Source organism: Triplophysa rosa, linkage group LG4, assembly GCF_024868665.1.
Source record: "Triplophysa rosa linkage group LG4, Trosa_1v2, whole genome shotgun sequence".
In the NCBI taxonomy this organism is placed as follows: domain Eukaryota; kingdom Metazoa; phylum Chordata; class Actinopteri; order Cypriniformes; family Nemacheilidae; genus Triplophysa; species Triplophysa rosa.
The window spans coordinates 20,624,742-20,649,907 of NC_079893.1; the positions used below are offsets into that span (position 1 = coordinate 20,624,742).

A 25,166-nucleotide genomic window follows, 5' to 3' on the forward strand; every position below is an offset into this window, starting at 1 on the left:
TACAGAGCGTGTTTCGTAAATACGTTATCTCCTTCGGCAAAGAAGCAAAAACGCATCAACATCTTTGTCCTGTGAGAGCTGTCGTAGTGCTTTGAAAGTGAGGGGTTGAGTGAGCCGTTGGTTGCAGTTCGCAACTCCACCACTAGATGCCCCTTATTATGCCCCTTTGTAATTATGGTCTGCTGTATTATTATAAAAGGAAGGACATTTTTTTACTCCAAGCTTGGGAAAATAAGAAGGAAAACATACAGCTGATCTCAAGTTTTGATTGTGCGACATTTGGAGAGCATAACCTTTTAAGGCGTGCCTATCATGCCTGTATGCTGTATACATTGAGTGCAAGAAGCACTTGAGAATGTTGACGTTTTTATGGCAAGCCCTTATGTTCCAGTGGACCAATGACGTGTGTTTAGGGTCAAGGGCTTTGTGAAGTCAGTTTCTGATTCCTAGAAATGCTAAAAGACACCAGTGGACAGCTCAGTTGTTCTTGAGTTTGAAAACACTGAAGGTTACAGGGGTGAGATACACACTGCAGCTACTGTAACTACTTATAAAAGTGCAGAATAACTCCGTACTGTGTACATAACCATACCGAATGACTCAAAACTTAAAATTGAAAAGAACAGAGACCTTTTGAAGCTTTACGGTTTTTAAGCCTGAAAAAAAATGTTTGCTGTTTATTGAACTTCACTGTATTTACACAAATTGATCCAAGTCATAGCAAGTTTTCGAATGTTTCATTCTCAGTCATATTTTTTCCACTTCTCTGTGTTTGTACAGCATGGACAAGGATGGATAGGAAAAATACAGGCACGTTCAGCTGACTTTAGAAAACAGTTTTCCACTTGCATGTCTTAAAGCAGTGCTTCTCAACCCTATCCTGGAGCGCCCCCAGCACTGCACATGTTTTCTTAGTTGACACACCCAGTCTATACAGTTTATACTGCTGATGGGTGCTCAGTAGGGATCGGGAGTCGACTCCAAAAGAGTCGATTCCTCGACTCTTAATGTCCCTAAAGTTGGATTTGACTCCAAGACAGGAATCGACTCCTATTCGACTCCGTAATTTTTAATGTTGTCATTGACTCAAATCGGTTAAATTGAATAACATTTAAAAACCAATCACATTTAAGGTAAAAGTCATACCTCCACTCTTTCTCTGACTGTACATGTTTACAAATCCGATCCAAAACACTGCGGTAATCAGAGCATGAGCGACGCCTACTGGTACTCTCACAAAAGGGCACGCAATATTTCCCGTTCATTCTTCACCTTCAATCCGATCACATTAAATTCTCACATTCTTATTAAAAACTCTCCTATATTTCGTCTGTCCCTCTTCAAGCTTTTATTTCTCTAAACAACTGTTAAGACGTTGTAAGTTGCTTTGAATGAAAGCGTCACGCTCTGCTTAAATGTGAGTCTGTGTGCATAACTGGACACAAATCAAAATCAAGTTTGTGGAGCGTTACATCCAGGGGCGTCGCACCCGTGGGGGATGTGGGTGTTTTAACACCCACACTTTTCGCGGTGAGAGGGTTCAACACCCGCACTTTTTCTGCAGTTTTCCCGCAGTTTTGCACAAACACCTTACAGCTTATGGTTATGGTTATTTACATCTCCCTTTTCCAGGTACTTTGAATGAGTGTTTATGCTTACGAGGTTTTTAAATAAGCTTGATATGTGTTTGGGAAGATGTTCTGTTTATGTTTTGTTGACATGTCGAGTGTTTTCTGTATTATATTTAGTTTTTTAGACTAATGCTAATTGCTAATTGGGATATTGTTCAGCAGCTAGCTAAAATCGGTTATGTATGTGGCATGCAATGTATAAAGTAACTGTGATGAAGAAGGCAGGGAATTGATGAGGAGTAGGGACAAATTGTCATTGTTAAGCAGTGTATTTATGGGTTTATTGCCAGTGCAATTGATTTTGATATTTTGAGCATTGTTTGTTGATTAGCTGAATACTTTTGTGGATACTTACCTGTTGTGTTTGATTGTACCTGTTAAGGAGAAAAAAGTGAGAAATGATGTCATTGTTTGCATACCTGTTGAAGAACTATGAAAGAAAAGTGTATATTATTTTAATGTTTAAAAACAGTAAATTGTTATTATAATTGTAATTATTTATACCACCAGAGAAAAAGCTTTGAGTGGGCTTTTTTTAATATATCTCCCCTTTTCAAGGCACAAAGTATTTCTGATTCTGATTCTTTAGCAAGTTGTGTATTTTCACAACAGAGTTTTGACTTATTTTCTGTGTGTTCCGAGTGTGTTTTTATACTTTTCTAGTATCACTCATTTAAATGGGAAGCTTTTTATATTTTGTATGTTATACCTTTTGTACCCTTCTGTCATTGTATTCATTGTTTTTATTGTTAACAAACAAACCACATCCATCCCCCGCACTTTTGAAAAACTTGCTACGCCCCTGGTTACATCCAACTTAAAAACTTTAAAAAATCAGCAACCAGCAACAGCCAGGAAGTCATATATTAAGTTCTTGTTGCTGGGTTATTATTATAGCATATATTGTTGGTTTTAAAATGACATGTTGATCTTTTTAAATACTTTTTATTGTTAAATGCCCAATACAGAAAGGCAATGAGTTACATTAAGAAAAGAACACAAGGTAGGCTCAACGTCTTTTCTCCGTTTTTTTTAAAAGTGTTGAACTTTTCAAACGAAAATAAATAAAAAATGTTTTAGGCTTGTTTCGCGCACATTTACGGAGCCTCGATGAAAAAAAGCAGTGTCTTTAAGTAACCTACAAAACATGTTAATTTGTGTAACTGTAACTCTCCAAAATCGATGCAATATAAAAATAATAAACAAAACGAAATGTCTTAGCTTTACTATAAGTCTATAGCTACGGTTCGACCTGGGCCGTCATGTCCTTGCGCTGCGTGCGCTTGGAAAACCACATCAGTTTAGGACCAGAAAGGAGTAACTGGTCTGACAGCACAAGAAACTCTCGTTGCACAAATGCATGTGTATTTACTAGTGACTTTGGAGATTGGTTGACCGTTAGCCAAAAGTTCCCAAACTTGTGAAGTTAAATTCATTTATTTTATATTCGTATTCCAAAAGTGGGAGTCGAGAATCGGAGTCGACTCCAAAAAACCCGGAATCGAACACCCCTAGTGCTCAGTGTTATCCTCTTTGGTGTTATATAGTAGGGAATAAAAGAAAAATAACACTGTTGGGTGCAGTACAAGGTGACAACAATGTTACTTTTTTGTGAATTATCCTTATAAATCACTTGTTATTGTAATGTGGTCATTCACATTTCTTGTGTTTACTTATTTTCGGCTTTCTAACTGTCTTTGTAGTTTTTCTTTGGGTTTGAGTGTCTCCTCTGTCTGTCTTTCAGGCAGATGTGTCAGTGGATGTGATAAGGCAGCACTTTCAGGAGTCGTCTCTAGAGTATGTGTGCAAGCTGCAGGAGATACAAGAGAGGAAGAAGTTTGAGTGCGTTGAGCCTGTGAGTGCAAAAGCCTTCATTAAGATGCCAATTCAGTTTGATTCAATACAACACAAGTTGTCATGATTTTGCTTGGAACATTTTTAGAGAGACAAACAACTTAAGCTTTTATTTTGTGACGTGCTGTCATTTACCACAGGTAATGGCAATGACCCGTTCGTCTGTTTGTAAATAAAAAGGGAAACTTATTTTATGTTTCTAAACTGCAGTTTCAGTTAGCTCATTTTATAACAACAGTAAGGTCATGGTTTTCAAATGTTAGGCAACACACAACTATACACTGAATGCACTGTAATTAAGGATATATTGAATATTTTACAGCACCAGAATAAACACCAAAAATAAACAATGATCTCATCATCACTTAGTATAGCTATAACATTTTACACTGCTGTGTGTAACTTCTGTGCCATAGAAAACCCAAACTACCTTACATGGTGTCAGGTCCCAGCACAATGCATGGAGGGTCCCATGATGCGATGGGTTTAAGTTCCACCTTCTATTCCAGTGTGATGAATTACAACCAAAGCCATACATACAATTCTATTTTTGACTAAGGGGCAGTTCATTATTTACAGTAAATCGTAACACCATTTTTTATATTTAAAACACAGCTTTGTTTAAAAAAATGAGGGCATAGTAAATCTAAAGAACACATACAGTACCCATATATGCTGTGTTTTAACTGTAAATATTTCCCTCATTACTTTGATTTCCAGTTTATGGTAAGACTTTTAACTTTACAAGTGCTTTAAAGGGACAGTTCACCCAAAAATAAAGATTCTGTCATCATTTACCCAGCCTCGGGTTTTTTTTAACCTGTATAAATTTCTTTGTTCCGATGAACACAGAGAAAGATATTTGGAAGAATGTTAGCAATTTTCAGTTCTAGGACATAATCCACTACCAAAGTAGGAACAAAATATTGTAGTTTTTTTTGTTCTGTTGAACACAAAATAAGATATTTTGTAGAATTTCGGAGCAGTTCTGGGGCACCTTTGACTTCCATTTAATTTTTCCTACTATGGTAGTCAATGACGTCACGGAAATTTGCTAACATTCTTCCAAATATCTTTCTCTGTGTCCATCAGAACAAAGTATTTTTTACAGGTATGAAATTACATGAGGGTGAGTAAATGATGATGGAATTCAAATTTTTGGGTGAACTATCCCTTTAAAGAGATGTTAGTGGTTAGATGTCTTAGAATTGTTGACAGATGTAGCATCTTAATTTTTGAATTAATATTACATGCTCCATCTCATTCTAAAACTTCACCCTCCAAAGACATGCATGTACACAAATACACACAAATGTAAGACATGATGCAGCGTTGTTTGCATCTTGGTTATCTCATTTACAGTAGGTCCTGATATTAACTGTAGAAACATGCGAGATGTCAGTGTTTCTGGAGGATGTAATGAGGAAGAAACTGGAATGATCTGCTTTATCTCCCATTCTTTTCTTCTCTTCCTCTCTCTCTGTGTCACAGATGCTGGCTTTCTTTCAGACTGTATTTACTTTCTATCATCAGGGTTATGAGTTGGCCATAGATTTTGACCATTACAAAAAAGCTCTTCAAATCAATATTCAAAATGTAAGTAAACATTTCCTATTTTCCCCATTAATCCTTAAGCTCACATTTAGCCTTAGTGAGATGTGTGAAAGAAACATTTATCTACTCGCTTTACTCAACTTTTAAAAATGTCAAATAAACCACTTTTGCAAGATGTATACAACACTGGTCCAGAAGAACTTTCCGTTTTAGTTTTTTAGCACTACATAAACAAAATAAAGAACAAAATACAACCAACAGAACATTCATGGCGAATATCTTGAAGACTAAATTATATATCTAAAATAATACAACTAAAAGAACTGAAACAGGAAATGCTTCTGTTTATATCTAAAATTGCTATATCTGAGTTAAGTGAGTAGTATTTGTCTGCTGTGCATCACCAGTCAGTTAAGAAAACTTTGCATTGTGTGAAGTCCTTGAAAATGAAAAATGGTCGTAGAGAAAGTTGATTTTCATTCTGCCAGGATCGTCATCTTCACTCATCTTTCTCTGGCAACACTTGAGTTTGGTTTGAAGGTTGACGTGAAAATAATGTTAAAGACAGGATACAGCACCGTTTCGAGAAGGCCAGGGGAAAATTGGAAGTCCTTGTTTGCATTGACCTTCCATTGTGTTTCAGTCGTAAGCCGGAGGTTTGAGGCCTGACTTCCTCTCTGGATCTGTATGATTGGATCACGTCACAACCCTAACTGTTAATCTGTTAGAAATCAGTTAACAGGGTCAGAGTTTGAAGGACATAGCTTGAAAAAGGCAATATAAGCAAATGGGTGATTCCCAAGGATATTGCAAAATTACTCTATGACAGAATTGTTATTGTAGGTAGTGATGTTGGGTAATTAAGTTCGGAACAACAAAAACTCCTTCAAATTATATTTGTATGTTTTTGTTGTTTTTAGACGCGGAATCGCTTTGAAGGCACACGCTCCGAGGTGAACGAGTTATTGAAGAGAATCAAAGAGTCACCACTGGAGTACAGACAGACGAGCCCTATTAGCAGCGAGGGCTATCTATACATACAAGAGAAACGTATGCTGGAGAACTCTTATTATGTGGCTCCCATGTCATGTGTCTTCTCTAGTTTTGCTAAAATGTCATTTTTTATTTCTGCAGGACCTCCTCCTTTTGGATCCAGCTGGGTGAAACGATATTGTACTTTCGTCAAGGAGCAGAAGATTCTACACATGATAACGTTCGACCAGAGATCAGTAGGGAAGCTTGTAAGTGATAATGATTGGAATCACTTCATATAAAATGAATACTCAAGTAATTCCAGCTGTGTAGTACAGAGAGTAAGGGCTATTTCAAGACCAAGAACTGTGATTAAATTGTAACTAATCTGCTGTTCACGCGATGATGTGTGTCCTTTCAGGGTGAGTCGGACTCTGTCACACTCAAGGCTTGTATTCGCAAAACCACAGACACGCTTGACAGGAGGTTCTGCCTTGACATAGAGATCACAGATCGGTACGTTGGTTGCCACTTAACTTTTTATTTGTAACTTTTTCTCACATCTGAAGAATATGTAAGAAGAGAAAAAGTTAGAAAGCAAAATTCATTTGGAACTAACGTAAAGTCTCAGATTTTATTTTACTTGTGAACAGAAACAACTTGCTTAAAAGTGGTGAGAACAATATAGGACCTCAGACCCAACAGCTCTATAGTTATATACTGTAAGAATTACTTCTTTGTTTCTTCAGCAACTTTAACATTTAGTTTCTTTTTACCCCTTATTATTACAGTACATGACAATAAACAGGAAAGCAATAAATTATGCCACTATAGACCGGTCTCTGGAAAAACTAGTAAGTTTCTCATGAGAGTGCAAGACAAGTAAGATTCATAGACGCTGACTCTCATTCATCAGAGGATTAGGGAATCTAAATATTGTGCTCAAGTCAGGGCCTTTATTAATCACAGCCTTCTGCAAAAGCCAAGCCAGGCTGTGTGTATGAAAAACGTCAATCATGTGCATCATCCGGCACTGGTTAGTGAAGTGTTATGTCTGTTGAAAAGATCACAGCACGTCCATTCCATCACAATGTTTCCAAATTAGGAGTGCCGTGTGAAATACCATGTCCACACTGGTTTACTTATATAATTTCATTTCCAAATGAAATACAGTGCATATATTAATTTGATCAATTGGGAAAAATAGATGCTGCCTACCCGAATGGGCCAGAAATGCCTTCCTGTAGGTTAGTAGGAGCATAGTATTAATAAAAACATCTTTCTCATTTAAAGTGACTGTGAAATCGCCAAAATTGCTCATTTAATGTGAAGTTGATGGTTGTTGGTGTACCTGGAGTGATGACCGTGATTTTTTTGTGTGGTTGTTCTTCTAGACCTGGCATGGTGCTGACAGTCCAGGCACTCTCAGAACATGACTATAGATTCTGGATACATGCGATGGGTGGAAAGGAGCCAGTGCGTAAATCCATCACTTTAATTCTTTGAACTCCATATTCAATCCTTTCTCTGATTTTCAACCTAATTGACAAAAGGTCAAGAGAACGTGTAAAGCTACGTCGTTGCATTAGAGTTTTAATGCTTTAATGAACAGTAATAGCCACTTGTTTGGTATATTAATACTGTTCTGTGTAGTGTATAGTGTTTCACGCTGGTCTGCTGTGTGTATTCAGATGTTTATCTTTGACACACAGATGCAGTATCTCAACCGGACACATTCAAGAGAGAGAGGAAGTGAGTCGACTTAAATCAATAACTTGTGATGTAACACTGCTACCATTAACTGTACAGTTAAGGCAGAATTGTTTATATGTTTTAGTACTGGCACGTGTTTTGTGACATTGGCTTACAGTTAATATTCTTTTTGTATCTCTGTAGTTGATGCCCAGCTGGATGACATGGGGATAAGCTTCGTGAAAAATTCAATTAACGCCGTTGAAGCCAGAGGTAAATGCCCATAACTGTATATGTAGGAAAGGGACAGTTTGCCCAAAAGTAAACTCTGACATCATTAATTTACCCTTGTGTTGTTAAAGACTTATTGACTCACTTTCTTCTGTGGAACACAAATAATTTTGAGAAATGTCTCAGTGGTTTTGTGTCTATAAAGTGGAAGTCAATGAGGGCTAATGCTGTTTTGTTATCAACGTCTTCAAAACATATCTTATTTTGTAATCTGAAGAAGAAAGTAAGTCAGACATGTTTGGAATGACATGGGGTTCAGAAAATCATAAACACATTTTAATTTGGGGGTGAACTTTAGTATCCCTTTAAGGCCGTCACTCCTTTAGGCTTTCGTTTAGCAATTATATGAGACTATTTAAGATTAAATGAATTAATAAGCATGTGTAAATGTTTTTTTTTAATCCGTTAACAGCTACGTTATAAAGTAGCAATATAAACATATGATGGATTGGTTATGAAATGTATCAAAATGCTGTAGACATGGGATTTATGTTGTCTGGAAGCAAAACATCTCCTTCCTTTTTTACAGCCTGTGAACACTAGGGGGCAGGCTGATCTTGCAGTTTCACTACTTTTAATACCAACAAGTGGTCTTAGTTCAGCAAGAAAGAAGAAGCTTAGGTTGTTAGTGTTTAGTTTGAAACAGTTAGGAAGACTATGAAGAAGACGGACATTACTGCTTTATGAATTTATCACAGTGACAAGAAGTCTTGTTTTCTTATTGCAGGTATCAATGATCAGGGTCTGTACAGAGTGGGAGGAGTCAGTTCGAAAGTTCAGAAGCTTCTCAGTTTAATGATTGGTAAGTTACACCTTTTTTATTTCATTTATAATTTGTTTGCTCTGTAATTGTTGCTAGCTATTATAAATTGTACCAAAACAGATTTGGATTATACTCAGTCCTGTTTTGATTTCAAGCCCTTTAATTGTAGCTAGAGCTAGTGCTGTGTCTCATTGGCATTCAGATGTTCATCTAGTCTGGCGTATGTCTGTATGTCCCTTTGTCCTGTCCTTGTAGGTGACACTTGGCACTATTATTGCAGGCAGGCAATCAGATTTCCGGCCGCCTTCTCGCTGTCGCGCTCTCCTGCTTTTCCATGATCCTATTTCGCCTCTCCCCAAAACCAAACTCAACACTCTGATGACCATCACTCTTTTATTTATTTATTTCTTTCTCTCCTGCAGTCATAGCATGAGCTGGTATCTCTCTGCTCTGAATGTTAAATGCCGTGTCGAGTCGGCTGGCTGCCTGAGCCCCTGCTGCTACATGAACTCAGCCACTCCAGAGTCTAATAGTCATTAGCGCTCTATATGGATCCGCCGTCCTCATCTGAGAACAGCCTGAGCTCTTGTAGTTGGCTCATTCACTAAAAACCTGTAAAATATCCAGAGCACAACATATCCTCCTGTCCTCTTGAAACTCAAGTAGGCATGATGGTAAAGCATAATGGGAAACAGTGGCATGATGGGAAAACTAAACAATACCCTATACTTTAGGAATCCAAAGTTGCATACAGTTCCGTTTCTCATTACAAATGTGACATCATCTTGAATGGCATGACCTGTACAGTAAGTCAAATAATATTCCCTTTACCATGAAATAGTTCAAGGTCGTCTTTCAGTTTTCATTGTGTGGCACATAAGTGACCTTAGACGTTTTTTGTCTGCTGCTCTATAGAAAAATCACTCAGACATTACCATGGTAACCGCTAGCCAGGCAGAGATGTAATTGTCTGTGAATACTGAATGGATGAATTCTTTACAAGTGTCAAAGCCCTGGAGTTACACACTCACAGCGAATCATTTTCCACATGCATATGCATGCACATCGGCCATCATCCTTGCAGGACAATATTTACCAAATAAACCCCTTTGGTGAGCTGATGCTGCCTAAAGGCGAGGATGAGTAATTAAATAAATCAATTCGGCAGAGATCTACCCCCCACATAGTCTATACCTTGACCTCCTCTTTCCCTCTCGTTGTAACTGGGTATGCTAATGAGAATTTATTCACCACACACTTTTTCAATTTCAACTTTATGTTCTTTGTTTTACATCTTCAGATGAGAAGAGCTGCGACATAGATTTAGCAGCCAATGAGGACTGGGATGTGAAGACGATCACTAGTGCTTTAAAACTTTACTTAAGGTGAGTTGTGTTTGTTGATAAGAAGCCGCATCATCTGTATGTGCACGCAAACGTGTTACTTTTCACTGAATATGCTGATCGTCATTTCACTGAGTGACTTTGAAAAGCCCCAAACTGTTGCTTGTTTCAGAAGTACTGTAACTTTAAATTTTCATTTTCAATCAGCCAAATGTCAAGAGTTAAAAAGCAAGTTACTTTTGATAGCAAGGAAACAAAAAAACGATCCCCCAGGAAGAAACCTGTGTACCTCCTTAGTCGTAAATCAATCAAATCATTTAAGTATGCATACGTTTAAGGATTCAACCAATTGTTTTTTTAATAAAATTAGCATACAACAAAATTCAACAAATCGTTTATTTAATACAATTATTATACAATAAAACAATCAAATTGATTAAAATTAACATACATTAAAGTGGCCATAACTCAGACGGTTTCTGCATATCTCATGTTAATCTTGAGTTCTTACAGAATAGTATCGCACCCTTCAAATATCCGTAGAGTCTTTAGTTTGATCATATTTAGAAAAGACAGATACAGCTGAACGATTATTTCCGACAACATACAACGCTTGCGGGGGGTATGGGGGGCGGAACTGAAGCACGTGCGCACCCATTGCCAACAAAACACAGACATATGACTCAGTTTCACTTAACGCGTGCAGTTCATGTCCGGCATCTTTTAGCACTGGGACCGTGCCATATATCAGTTTCAAACGATCTCCAAATCCAGCGTTATATCCACCGTTTATATGACATCCATCACTGAAATGCCGTGAACAAACAAACACACACCTCTCACTATCGCAAGAGATAGTGCAGCCAATCTTGAAGGTAAGCAGGTCTTGCTTGTCGGTTGATGCATGGGCGGGCTATTTCTTTCGCCTTGCCGTGGGCGTACTTTTCCGGGAGAATTGCCCAATAAGGGACTAAGAAAAGTTGTTACGAAACGTATTTTCATGTTCCATAAAAACTTTCCGAAACCTAGTGTATCGAGCACCGAAATACTACGTCATACAGTACGTCCAACTCATTTTTGACAAGTTGACCATGTCAGGCATGAGAAGACAGCACATTTAACATTGTAAATAAGGCAGAATGCATGAAACACCGTTGCATGCCCCCTTTAAATAAAATGTAAATAGTTCAATTATTAGACACCAGCCAGACCGATAATTAAAATTATGCATATCTGAAATATATCCATTTTTTATTGATTTGTGTGAGTCACAGCTGAGCGGAGCATTCCTGCTCATTTTGCTCCATTTTAATTAACATTGCGTGAATTCGTTTCTGTAATTGATGTGTCACGCACAAGGTAGATTTGGACCGTCTGGCGGCATACTGTAGAGTGTGTGTGTGTTTTACTTGACCACAAGTGTGGATGATATTAGTCTGCTAGGCTCATTTTGGGGTTACTGGGCTGGGATGTCTGCCAGAATCCGAGCGAAAGTACCTTCAAATGAACTTCACTGTATGTGTGTGTGTGTGTGTCTCATTTCTTGTGACGATCAGCCACATTAATCATGGTGTTGTGTCCAATAATGCCTAATACAGCCAATAAATCTCTTCCTCTCTCTCTCAAGGAGCCTCCCAGAGCCGCTAATGACATATGAGCTGTATAAGGAGTTCATCGTCCCTGCAAGTAAGGTCTTTGTCCTTGCTCAGAAAATAATCAAGCAAATCCCAAATCAATTACTTAAAACTCTGTAAACCAAGAATGTGCGTGCGGTTGTGAAGATAGAGCTTATGGTTTGGAAAATGCAGAAGGCCGTATGATACTTGATGAAAGTGTATTTGAACTGAAGACTTTTAAAATGACTTTTAAAATGTTTTAAACTGACATCAAGACGGGTAGTGGGTAGTTGTTGCATCTGTGTTTGGTAGGTGCTGTAAATACATAAATAGTGGTTAAGCCTATTAAGAGTAATTCCAAATACCTGTACTGTATAAGCATCTTCTTTTTTAATGTTTTTTTAAGAGAAACATAAATTCAGTATTCACTTTTGACATTGATAACCATGGGATATCAATACAGCTAAATTAACAACTCAAAACACTTAAATGTATAATTGCGTGCATGCTTCATAATGTCTTTAAAAAATAATTTGTCATTCTGTCTATACAGAAAGTAGAAGTCCAGAATCTAGAGTTCAGGCCATTCATTGTCTGGTTCATAAACTGCCAGAGAAGAACAGATTAGTGCTCAGTTTGGTTACCAAGCATCTTGCCAAGTGAGTACAAACCGCTCTCTCTCTCTATCTGTGCACTAGTCTGATTCTATCCATAATTTGTATTTGTGTGTACTTCCTCTCTTTTATTTCACCATCTTTTCTGTCTCTCTTTATTAACTTCAGTCACTTCTTTATGTCAATAACTCTAACGTTCCATCTCCGTCTGTTGTGCTTAGCATCACTACACAAACACACCCTTCGTGCGTGCAGCACCAGTAGAAATGTCCCCGGCTTATTGTAGGCTGCCTCTGTTGCTCGGCAACAGAGCAAACAGACAGTTCAGCATCTCTTTTTCATAGTCTCCAGCTTCTGTAAGAAGAAACAACGACGCAAACAAACAAAATGTTGTCTGGATTAAACCTTTTTTTTCTCGAGAGGATAACGTTATGTAAGCGCTCACTTTCAGAGATTAGATCGGGTAAGAGATTTCCAAATAGCGTTAGCTATGATTGCAAGGCTTTACCTCGGGCCTCTCACATTTTTATATAATGTGATAGTAAGCAAAATGAAGATAAGTGCATAATCTCCCTAACTTCCAGCAGTCGGTGACTGGGCATCCGCATTTCCTCAAAATATAGAGGCAGCAAGGGATGTGCCATTTGAAATTAAATTCAGGTTGTCCGCCACTAAATTCCTCTTGCGTCCAACCCTCGCAAAAACGCTTTAGGAATTGGCTCCATTGCGCATCCGTCAGTGATTGAGAGGGAAAAGCCAAATTTCACCCAGCTATCTGAAATAGGATTAGAGAGGTGATTATTCGGAGATGTCTGTTAGTTTTCAAAGTGCAGCCTTGGATGTGGTGCACCCATGAGCTACAGCTTTAGACAAGTTTACTAAAATCTTTCCTTTTAATCCGTCCCAGGGAAGTGATGACTTTTTGACCTTACAGAGGGTGGTCAGGTGACTTTTTATCATCATTAAATCTACAGGGAATCTACAAGGAAAGTACGATTTGTTGTTTGGTTGTAGCCAAAAACAAGTTGAGAAAAATATACCAACTCAAAAATAGCATCATACGTTATTTATGTTATGGCTTTTGGCCAACTTTCTTACTTCCTTGACTTTTTCTATATTTAACCTAATAAGACTCGATTGAACAGAGATTTATGATACTTGAGACTTAAACAGGAAGTTAAATACTGCACATCCAGACTCGCGTTTAAAACTCACATTCACACTCAAATGCAAAATACACATTGAAACTGCACACAATCCGTCGTCAAAGTATCTTTTGTGATATTTAAAGGTATTGAATCATAAAATGTGATGTCGTTTCTGTGTATGTAGTGTTGCTGCCAACAGTAAGCAGAACCTGATGACAGTGGCGAATCTGGGCGTGGTGTTTGGGCCCACACTCATGAGGCCACAGGAAGAAACTGTGGCAGCCATCATGGACCTCAAGTTCCAGAACATTGTGGTAGAGATTCTCATAGAACAGCATACAAAGGTAAAACATTGCACACGGTCGGACACAGAAGTCCCAAAATGTACACAATGTAAAGAAAAATCATCACATAATATAAATAAGTCACAGAATATGTTAATAACTCAGTTTTGACAAAAATGTCAGATAGAACGGAATAATTCCAAGTTGACAAGCTGTTTACATAGGCTGGTCCTAAATAGGTGCAGGGATGACGTATTTTTGTAGGCCAACCCGGAAGTTAGCGCCGCACTGGTTCCCCAACTGAAAGCCTATGCATTTTCCCTTTTGGAAGATTGCAAAAAATAACTTATGCAGTTTTTGATTCTTACCTCTTGTTCACATTACAAGAGACCCAGCAAGTCGCCAGGGGTTGGTGGTTAGGTCGCTAGTGGGCGTTCCCACTACTGGTGACACTCACTGCAGGAACTGAGTGGAGAAGAATCACATTAGCTCCCATCTTCTCTCCTATTGGCTGTCGCTCCCAAAAGTTGCTCCTCATTTGCATAATTTAAACATTTCTCAACTTTATTGCATCGCTAGACGCCCCATCCGGTTGCTACTGCTCGTGTTGCCGGAAGTCGCCAGCTCTCCATTGAAATGAATGGGAACATGTCGCTTGTAAAGTGAACGGGGCATTACACGTTTTGTCTGTCAAGATAATATTTACAAATGAACACAACATTTGCTGTTTTTGAAGCTTGAAGGGGTCAAATGACACGGCTAAAACGCATATTATCGTTTGTTTTAGATGTAATGCAGTGTGTATACACGATTTAAGGTTAAAAAACGCTGCATTTTCCACATACCCCGCATGTTTTTTTCTCCTCTTTGCCCCGCCTCTCTGAAACGCGCTGATTTTTTACAAAGCTCATCACTCTGAAAAGCGAGGTTAACCAGTGCGTAGTGACGGAAATGTAACGCCTCTTATCATATTCGGAACATCATGTTCCCACGCAATTGTACTGACAGGTGATAAAATGTCATCGGTACCTCCTTATATCAATTCGAGCCCGAATCTGATACGGAAAATGAAGATGATCAAGCCGATACATCAACTTTGCCAGCGCGACTTGAGCAGGATGTAAAGGATTGATAAGGTTTTATCAAAAAAATTTATGTTAAATAGTTAAAAACTATAGCTAACTGTTTTACCTTTTATATACTGTACAACGTTATAAAGACTATAAACAAACAACCAGATACATCATACAGAGTTTGTGTGAGATAGAAACAAGGGGCCCGTTTCAATAAGGAGGTTCAACCAACACCGAGTTAAAATGTGAACTCTGAGTTGTTTAAAGCCGAGATGTGAAACTTTGAGTTTTTGGTTTCAGAACAGCTGATTTGAGTTAGTTCTATCAACTCTGGGTAGACTTACCTTGAGTTAAGCGCGGGCACCACAACTACAACAAGCCATGATCAATGGATCTCCGATATTACGATTCACCATGGCAACGGCACCAAAAAAAAGGCAACATGCGGCAGAAAGCGCTTGAGAGCGAGGCACACTTTCCGCTCTGCATACAGTGGATTTACTAATGTGCTTTAATGTGTAAATGACTTAAGTTTTAATTGATAAAAAGATAAATGTACCAATAAACAAACAAATGAATCAGTAAATGAATGAATGAATGAATGAAACAACAGAAATAAGTCCGAAATAAGAAAAAAAATCTTCTATCTCTCACTCATCATGAGTACTCTAGTGAGCCTTATGAGACGTCATGGTGTGTGGGACACTTGTTAGTGTGTCAGACTCTCGTGTCAAAGTCCGAGTGATCACCAGTTTGAACCCTGCTCGGAACAGTTTTGGGTAGGAATGGCTGCACGTCTAAATGAATTGTTTATTACCTTTATCACTTAATTTCTGCATTTGTCTGTATTTATTAATTTCTTTATTCATGCACTTTATTTGCACACTTTATTAAGTAATTTCTTATCCTCCATAAACAAAGAGTCGTTTCTTTTCGCAACGAAACACACGGCATCTCCGCGACATGGCTGCGGCAGTGACGATACAATGAGATTTACAAGTACACCCACCTTACTTGCTTTAGATTTGGGTGGTCTTAGTCAAATAGTCAAATCATGCTACGAAGTGACGTACATTCGCTGGGGTGTGGTTACGAGGCGTTTCAGGCAGGTCTGGGTGAGAATTCGTTTTTAGATAGAACGCATTTTTTGTTCCGACACTTTAATTTTTACAATTTTACGTGTCTAATACATGCATGCATGGGCAATTTATAACACACCAAAGACACAGAAAAACACGTATTCGCGCCATATGACCCCTTTAAATTCTATCGCCAGAAATAAATAGCTAACGTGAGGCTATACACAGACTAGACTACGATCGCTCGATATCAGCATCACCACCACGACCAAGCCTCTGACAGCTTTTTTCAACTTTATTAAAAACATGTTCCCTGGTAAGTAATTAATCTGTAAATAAGTCCGCAACAGTGTTTTTAGAGATTTGTGTCCATGTTTCATTATTTGTGAGATTTATATCCGCAATGACGTCTAATGTCCCCGCCAAAAGATGTTGTCGCTTTTAGCAACTTGTTAGGAACCGCCGATTTAAAGACACGCTAACGCTTTAAAAATCACGAGCGGGTTATAACAGGTGTGTTTTATGTCATAGTATACATTGAAATACATGAAAACATTTTGAGGTTTTGTTAACCACAGACCTTATTTTAGGCATTTAACCAAAAACCCTTTCAAAAAACCCATGGACTTTGGGGCAATGGAACCGAAAGTGCTAAAATGCTATTTTGCATACAAAAATACATCATCTCTGCGATACTCTATAGTGTCTAGGATCTTACTAGGTTTTGACACAGCTACATTAGCTTTTCATGTACAGCTAGCTTCTCAGTCCATATCACACTACTGAAAGCAGATACTAGGTGAAATATGCGTATTTGATCTGAAAATGTAAATCTAAGATTTATAAAGTGGATGTAGTTGTCAAACTTTGCAAAAAGCTCTTGCCATGCTGAAGTCAGTGTACTTCTCTCTGCAGCCAGGAGGGGGAGCTATGTGTGTTTGCTCAGCTTCTCTGTCTGACGGCTTACTTTCTGTTGGACCATGATATTCATTTGACTAAAATACAGGTTAAAACACCGATTTAATCAGCTTTAGATGTCAGTAATCTGGTTAATCCTAAAATGGAGTTCAATTTGAGGGACAAAAGGAGAACGAGTGGGAATAATACCTCTGAATTATTTTGGAAGCATTTTAAACAGGCTGAAAGAGTTGCTTGTTTAGTAAATCTTTAGTAAAATTAAACCTCATTCACAAAATTCTGATGATCATATTTCAGTTCCACATTTAAAACATTCCACATTTTCTGTTTTTATTGTCATATTCCTGCAGAAGCCATAAGATTTATTTGAATAATTAAAAGATAAGCAAAATAAAGTCACTGTTAGCCTGTGTTATGCAAATATTTTGCAAATATTTCATCTAGTTTACAGTGTAATGTTAAGTCCCGCTTGGAGTTGCAATAATCAAAATAGTTTTTGTTCCCACCCCCTAAAAGCTATTCTGAAACAGCATTCAAAATTGCACAAGGGAGATGAATGCCTAATACACTGCGTTCCTATACAAAAAGTTATTGCAGATGACCTTGATGTTATATGGATGCAAGTAGAAATAAGTGAGCGATGTGTTGAGATTCAGGGGAAGGAATGACTGCGCAGAGCGGCAGACTGATTAGCTCCTCTCCAGACTGCTGATACCCCCAGATGCACTCAACAGACAGTGTTTTGCATTCAGGTCCATCTGCAGAGAGCGAGAGAAAGAGAGAGAGATGGTGAGAGAGACAACGAGAAGTTGAAAAAGTTGCGAGACAAAGAAGAAACGTGGGGAGAAAAGTATGTCGACCGAGGGCAAAGTGAGAGAGGGGTGAGAGGGTAACGGGAGAGAGAGTCAGAGCGCGGATGGAGAAAAACAAGAAAGTTTGAGAGAGAGAGCTTTGCTGTCGTCTGCAGATTTCTATCCCTTCTACCAGCTCTCTCGTTCTTTTGTTCATCCCTGTCGAGACTTTCACACTTCTGTTAACCTTTGTCTTTCACACGACTGTCTGCAGTTCAACGTAAACACCACGTGACTCAAATTAAACCGAGGCTATTATGAAAATGCGCTTGTTGCGATGCTAATGCCATCGGTTCAGACGCATGTCAGTTTGACCTTATCAGAATTCACTGGGCAAAAACGCCCGTTGGTCTCCTTCATTTGAATTCTTAATTCTTATTGCTACAGTATCAATGGCCAGTTAGTTGACGTATGCAAACACTTCTTTTAAGAAACAGGTCTCAAGAAGTTCCTGAATCATTATTTGCTTCTGTTTTTACCACGCGTAATCACACTCGCACACATAGCCATTGTTAGTTCTCCACAGGCGTCTACTGCAAACAAACTGTTTATTTCTCTGTTTATTTTTACACACACACCACATACTCAGTGTAGCCAGCAAATCCCACTAACTTTTTTTCTTTTAGATATTCGAGGATGCTCCGAGCATCTCTGCAACCTTAGCAACTACACCCCTCTCCGCGCCAACCAGACAATCCAAGAAGCTCAGCCGACAGAGTCGCCCGCTGGCTGTGTACAACCCACAGGTGCTGGATATTCAAGCAGGTACGAAAGAGTAATCGGCTTTAAGCACAGCAAGGTCAAGCAAACAGCACAAGGAATTATCAATGTCCCCTGCATTAGGTGTTAAATGCATATTTATATACTGTAACATAGGTACTGATGTATATTATATAGAGAGTGTTTAGAGAGAGAAACCAGGACCATGTAGAAGTTTACAGATTTTGCCCAAACATCAGTGCAGCAAATCGGAGAATATAAAAAATCTGCCTGGGCCTGGAGATAAGATAAAACTAAAGATGCACTGATCTTACTTTGTGCTTTCCTGGTGCCGGTTGCATAAACTACTAAGACTAGTCTTACAAGGTAGCTATCTCATTTCTTTCTTCAAGACTGGTCATAACTTCTTACAGGTGTCCTGAACTGGGCTTGTTTATTGTTTTATACTGTTGTTTGAGGTCTACTTATGACGTTGACGTGGTTTTTACTTAAAAAAAAATCAAAACCAATAAGTAATAGGCTATTTTCTACTCGGGTTTTGAGGCCGGCTCGACAAACGCTCGGTTTGAATGGCCGTGCCGCATTGAAGACTTGGAAGTAAACGCCCACTGCTATGATTGGATAGCAGTTTGCGTAGTAAACTTAGTTGTAGCCTTCTGTGAATTTGTTTAGACAAGTAACGTTAGGTTACACATTCGCCCTGTTCACACGGGATTAGTATTATCTGGGGACCTCATGTGATTTATAAATTACCTCCCCACATCTATATTTCATGTGACGCCTTCGCACGGGATAAGTGAAGCCTGTGATTTTACTCAAATTGACTGACTTATTTCCTGGATGTGATGGCAAGGCTTTACGTGTAGTTTGTATAGCCTATAGTTGTATTGCGTTTAATGATATATGACCGTACCTGTCAACATTTGAGACCCGCGATCATGAACCGGACAGAAGATTACCGCAATCACGGGTCTCAAATGTTACGAGAGTTTCCATGATAAATAACTCCATGACTCCCGGCCAAAACGACAGGACGATATCGATATGACCCAGCACCCGAAATAATATCAAAACACTTCAAAACAGCCTCCATTATTCACAAACGGTGGATAAAACCTTAAAAAATTATATATGAGCCCGCCAAATCACAGAGATGCCGATTCACACAGGACTAATATTATCACAGGACCTCGGTGGTCGTCAAAATATGGTAGGTAATTTGTGGGGGAATTTTTACTTTACAAATTACAGACATGGCCGATTCGCACGGGATTAAGATCACAGACAATCTCTGCAATTATTACAAATGACTAGAGGTCCCCAGGTAATACTAATCCTGAATAGGAATAGGGATGCGAATAGGGCTCAGGGCATATCAAGCGATCTCTAACAAAGCAATAGTGACGCATAGTACAGATTGCTGCGCCATTCCTATCGGATCCAATATTGACGGCACAGCACTGCTTTTTCATTTTAGTCTCTCCGCAAATCCAGTGTCGACCTGTGCCTTGTTCACGAAGGAATCCTCGGTGAAATTAATCGAACAAACGCTCCATGTTTTACCCACGTGAGCTGTAACGTTTTTAAAAATAAACTTCAACCATGCATTACTAATGTCGGAATCCGAAGGAAGGTTATGCAGCGACTGTGTTCTTCCGCAACCAGGCACTGACTCCACAATATTTAGCGATCTTTAACGGCATGTTTATTGCTTGCTCGCTCTATCTGGTTCTGTGCAACTTGTTACTTCAGTACTGTCATGCGCTAACCAGTGGGCGGGGCTAGAGAAGTAGTCGTTGATATTCTTCTGTGGAGGCGGTGTTCAACCTGTCATAGATAGGTGCATTCCAGGACCTGCCGTTCGCTGAGCCTCGTGTCAATAACAGTCATTTCAGTAACAAGGGTGTTTTCAGTTCTGACACTCACAGGATGTTCGCTTGAATACGATTCCCTCTTATACAACAAAAGCTCGGGTTAAAATTGATGTCTTAATTCATGACTCCTTTAAAGTCTGTTACATAAAAATGTAGATTGGTCTAATTAAAAATGTGAAAAGTATGACTGATTGTTCCTATAGTGTATATATATATATACACTCACCTAAAGGATTATTAGGAACACCTGTTCAATTTCTCATTAATGCAATTATCTAATCAACCAATCACATGGCAGTTGCTTCAATGCATTTAGGGGTGTGGTCCTGGTCAAGACAATCTCCTGAACTCCAAACTGAATGTCAGAATGGGAAAGAAAGGTGATTTAAGCAATTTTGAGCGTGGCATGGTTGTTGGTGCCAGACGGGCCGGTCTGAGTATTTCACAATCTGCTCAGTTACTGGGATTTTCACGCACAACCATTTCTAGGGTTTACAAAGAATGGTGTGAAAAGGGAAAAACATCCAGTATGCGGCAGTCCTGTGGGCGAAAATGCCTTGTTGATGCTAGAGGTCAGAGGAGAATGGGCCGACTGATTCAAGCTGATAGAAGAGCAACTTTGACTGAAATAACCACTCGTTACAACCGAGGTATGCAGCAAAGCATTTGTGAAGCCACAACACGCACAACCTTGAGGCAGATGGGCTACAACAGCAGAAGACCCCACCGGGTACCACTCATCTCCACTACAAATAGGAAAAAGAGGCTACAATTTGCACGAGCTCACCAAAATTGGACAGTTGAAGACTGGAAAAATGTTGCCTGGTCTGATGAGTCTCGATTTCTGTTGAGACATTCAAATGGTAGAGTCAGAATTTGGCGTAAACAGAATGAGAACATGGATCCATCATGCCTTGTTACCACTGTGCAGGCTGGTGGTGGTGGTGTAATGGTGTGGGGGATGTTTTCTTGGCACACTTTAGGCCCCTTAGTGCCAATTGGGCATCGTTTAAATGCCACGGCCTACCTGAGCATTGTTTCTGACCATGTCCATCCCTTTATGACCACCATGTACCCATCCTCTAATGGCTACTTCCAGCAGGATAATGCACCATGTCACAAAGCTCGAATCATTTCAAATTGGTTTCTTGAACATGACAATGAGTTCACTGTACTAGAATGGCCCCCACAGTCACCAGATCTCAACCCGATAGAACATCTTTGGGATGTGGTGGAACGGGAGCTTCGTGCCCTGGATGTGCATCCCACAAATCTCCATCAACTGCAAGATGCTATCCTATCAATATGGGCCAACATTTCTAAAGAATGCTTTCAGCACCTTGTTGAATCAATGCCACGTAGAATTAAGGCAGTTCTGAAGGCGAAAGGGGGTCAAACACCGTATTAGTATGGTGTTCCTAATAATCCTTTAGGTGAGTGTATATAGTGAAATAGAGACATAACACATGTATTACATGTTATTATATTGTTTGTATTATGGTGTCTTATAACCTTTTTCAATTTGGACTTAAGCATTAGAAATTAATTCATTAGAAAGTCATGTAATTTGCAATTTGTTTATAATCAATTCTCATAACATAAGACAAAATGTATGAATTATCAACTTTTTTTATTTAAAAAGTGACTCAGTGGCTGTAATATAATATTACTTTTTCATTCATACCAAAGAGACTTTGGGGCCATTAAAAAGAGGTAACGTTTAGTAAAAGTAAAACTAGTGTTAATATCCACAATGATTGTATTTTGCAGTCCAGGCAGTTTATTCCCATGTGGTGTCTGACCGGCAAGGGCTCGTGTCAGTCTGGGACAGCTGCCCGCTGAGCATTCAGATGTGAAACACACTGATTAGCCATTGTCAGGATGTAGTTTGCCAGTCCATATTTAGGTGGATAACTGATGCCTTACTGACCCTGGTCTGTCTCGAATGCTCCTCTATGTTTAAGTTCTGTATTTGAGTTGAACAGGAATTCAACTCAACAGGAATGATTTCATACGGAGATCAATATAAGATTTGGCTGGCAAAGTTTTAAGCTAAGCATTTTTATTTTTAGTAAAGAACAAAGCAGGTCTTATCATAGGTTCCACTTTTCCAGAATTATGTGGTTTTTACATCTTTACTCGCCCGTCCTTGTAACAGCTGTGCAGGTGCATTCTGACAAGTATTGGCACTTCTTCCAAAGTGTATTAGCATACTTTCCAAACAGTGTTGGGTTTCAAGAACGCTGCAGTTTTCAGGGCCTGAATCGCCACACTTTGTAGACTAAAAGGAGTAAACACTGATTACTTGTTTGTTAAGGATCCCTGTGTGTTGTGTTGTGTGGTGTAACTGTAGAAAAGGAACCAAAATAAACACGATACTTAGAAAACTGTAGATTTGTGTAGTAACGCCGACTGTTTGGATTTCAGGGTTGACAGACCACAGCTTTTTAGTAATCATGTACTGTAGAACCTAGATCCACTATTTCAGGAAGAAACATATCTCCAATTGATTTAACTAGCTAGTAGGGTAGGTTAGGCTGTTTAAAAGAATGGTTTACTAATAAAATTAAATATTATGATAATTCACTCAACCACATGTCATATAAGCCGTCCGTGTGTTTATTTCTTCTGTCGAAAACAAATTGAGGCTTTTGAGGAAAGCTTTCCAGGGTTCTTCTCCATATAATGGACTTGAACGGGGGCTATTGGTTAAGGTCCAAATTGATAAAGTATATGGAAAAATTTGAGTAGTGCAAACTACAGTTAAAATTAAGTAAACATAACATACATTTCCAGAGCAATGAGTACAAATGCTGTTAGGAATACCCATAAGCCCTTGCGCCTAAAAAGTTAGATTATTCATGCTTTTTTCAAATAATAAGCACTTTTGGGGCATTTATATGATGAATAAGGGTGTTGTCTATAGCGAAACGATTTTCCAAGAAAACGAAAAAATTATATATTTTTTAAACATGAATACACGGCTTGCTGCCTCCGCGATGAACATCCACGCAATCACATTGGAAAGGTTACGCGTGACGATTTCAAAAGATTTAAAGCTGCCGTATCTCAGACAGTTTCTGCATATCTCATGTTAATATTGAGTACTTACAGAATAGTATCGCACCATTCAAATATCCGTAGACATATGACGCGTGCGGAGGGGGGGAACTAAACATGTGCGCACCCACTGCCAACAAAACTCAGACATATGACTCAGTTTGACTTACCGCGTGCAGTTCATTTCCGGCATCTTTTAACACTGGGATCGCGTGAAGAAAAGTTGTTACGAAACGGATTTTCATGTTCGAAAAAAACTTTCCGAAACCTATACAAACGCTGGGGGAGTGTATCGAGCACCGAAATACTACGTCATACGTCCAACTCGTTTTTTGACAAGTTGACCATGTCAAGCATGAGAAGACAACACATTAAACATAGTAAAGAAGTCAGAATGCATGAAACACCATTGCACGGCTGCTTTAAACATCCCTGATATGCACGATCTGACCATTTTAAACAATAATCTTGCACAAAGGCATATAACATGTCATTCAACATCCAAGAACTTTTGAACGGTCTTCTTTCTCCACACTCGTAAACACTGGGTCGGAACTTCCGCGTCACGCGTGACTTTTCTAACATGTTTACATAGTAAGAGAAGTCATGGACGTGCATCGTGGAGGCAGTGCAAGCTGTGGATTTATGTTTAAATAGTATATAATTTTTTCGTTTTTTTGGAAAATGACTAATCGTTTTGCTAGACACCCTTATTCATTGGCTGGTGTCGTGTAGAGCCTTTCGAAGCTGCGACGAAACTGAGATTTGGACCTTAACCAACAGACCCCCTTGTAAGTGCATTATATGGAAAAGAACCCTGGAAAGCTTTCCTCATAAGCCTCAATTTGTTGTTAATAGAAGAACTAAACAATAAACACGTGGGTGAGTGAATTATCATGAAATTGAAAATTTATAGTGAACTACTCCTTTAATATTTAGAATTAGAAACATAACTGTTCTTTTAACCAGATCCAAAAAGTATAATTTGAAATAAAAATAAAGCATAAGAAAAATAAAGTTTTTTTACTTTTTGATATATAGTCATCTTTTAGGTAAATGAGATAAAAACCATTTGATTACATAATCATTTAAATACTACTCATTGCAAATAGGTTATTTTTTGATGACATTCACATTTGATAAAATCCACTGTACTTTATCAGCTGTTTATACTGTAACTGTGCCCAGTCTATAAAGACTGTCTATTGAAACAAAGACGGAGAAATGGGTCACAATCTGCAACTTCATGTGTCATGAATACATTAGCACACGACTGCCCACTATTATACGTCAATGACACCTGTTCTGTTGGTCTTCTAGGTCATCTTGAAATAGCATTTTAAGTAGGATAGATGTCATGTTATCTAACCACTAGAAGATGTTATTTCTTTTCTGTTTGGTATATTATCAGTGATACTGTATGAGTAATATAATGGGAGGGTCCACAAAAATGTTGTGCGTTCTGCGATTTGATAACATGTAGCTATGTACTGCCTACTGTTTCTAATGGATGTATTCCAGAAAAATTTCTTTCTAAACAACTTTTCCAACATAAGAGAATCTCAATGAAAAAATAATAAAACATCCCCCCACCCCCTACATCTCTTCCACTGGCTGCTGTTTCTTATGAAATTAGGAATGACAGCTCAAATTTTATCGTAAATTTTTTTTGACATTCAGCACAAAGCTTTTTGCTTTAAGGCATTCAGTCATACTGGCTGGCTACAATGGAGTATTAAAACCAGTTTCAAAACCAGTTTCTTGTAACACTTATCAATTAATTTCTGAAAAGCTTTCCTGTGGCTCAGTGGTTAGAGCATGGCGCTAGC

At 38.7% G+C, this 25,166-nt stretch overlaps 1 protein-coding gene across 2 annotated transcripts in view; it reads left to right on the forward strand.

Annotated features, from left to right (window-relative positions):
* The window catches only part of arhgap10 (Rho GTPase activating protein 10), a 97,190-nt gene that overhangs the window by 52,620 nt on the left and 19,404 nt on the right, over positions 1 to 25,166 (forward strand). For both annotated transcript variants that reach the window (XM_057330583.1, XM_057330584.1), the window contains exons 6-19: positions 3,376 to 3,486; positions 4,977 to 5,081; positions 5,960 to 6,089; positions 6,174 to 6,280; positions 6,433 to 6,527; positions 7,406 to 7,487; positions 7,724 to 7,763; positions 7,908 to 7,976; positions 8,722 to 8,796; positions 10,058 to 10,142; positions 11,728 to 11,786; positions 12,270 to 12,375; positions 13,663 to 13,822; positions 18,310 to 18,448. In XM_057330583.1, the coding sequence (XP_057186566.1) occupies positions 3,376 to 3,486; positions 4,977 to 5,081; positions 5,960 to 6,089; positions 6,174 to 6,280; positions 6,433 to 6,527; positions 7,406 to 7,487; positions 7,724 to 7,763; positions 7,908 to 7,976; positions 8,722 to 8,796; positions 10,058 to 10,142; positions 11,728 to 11,786; positions 12,270 to 12,375; positions 13,663 to 13,822; positions 18,310 to 18,448 (1,363 nt within the window). The remainder of the gene's footprint in view (positions 1 to 3,375; positions 3,487 to 4,976; positions 5,082 to 5,959; positions 6,090 to 6,173; positions 6,281 to 6,432; positions 6,528 to 7,405; positions 7,488 to 7,723; positions 7,764 to 7,907; positions 7,977 to 8,721; positions 8,797 to 10,057; positions 10,143 to 11,727; positions 11,787 to 12,269; positions 12,376 to 13,662; positions 13,823 to 18,309; positions 18,449 to 25,166) is intronic.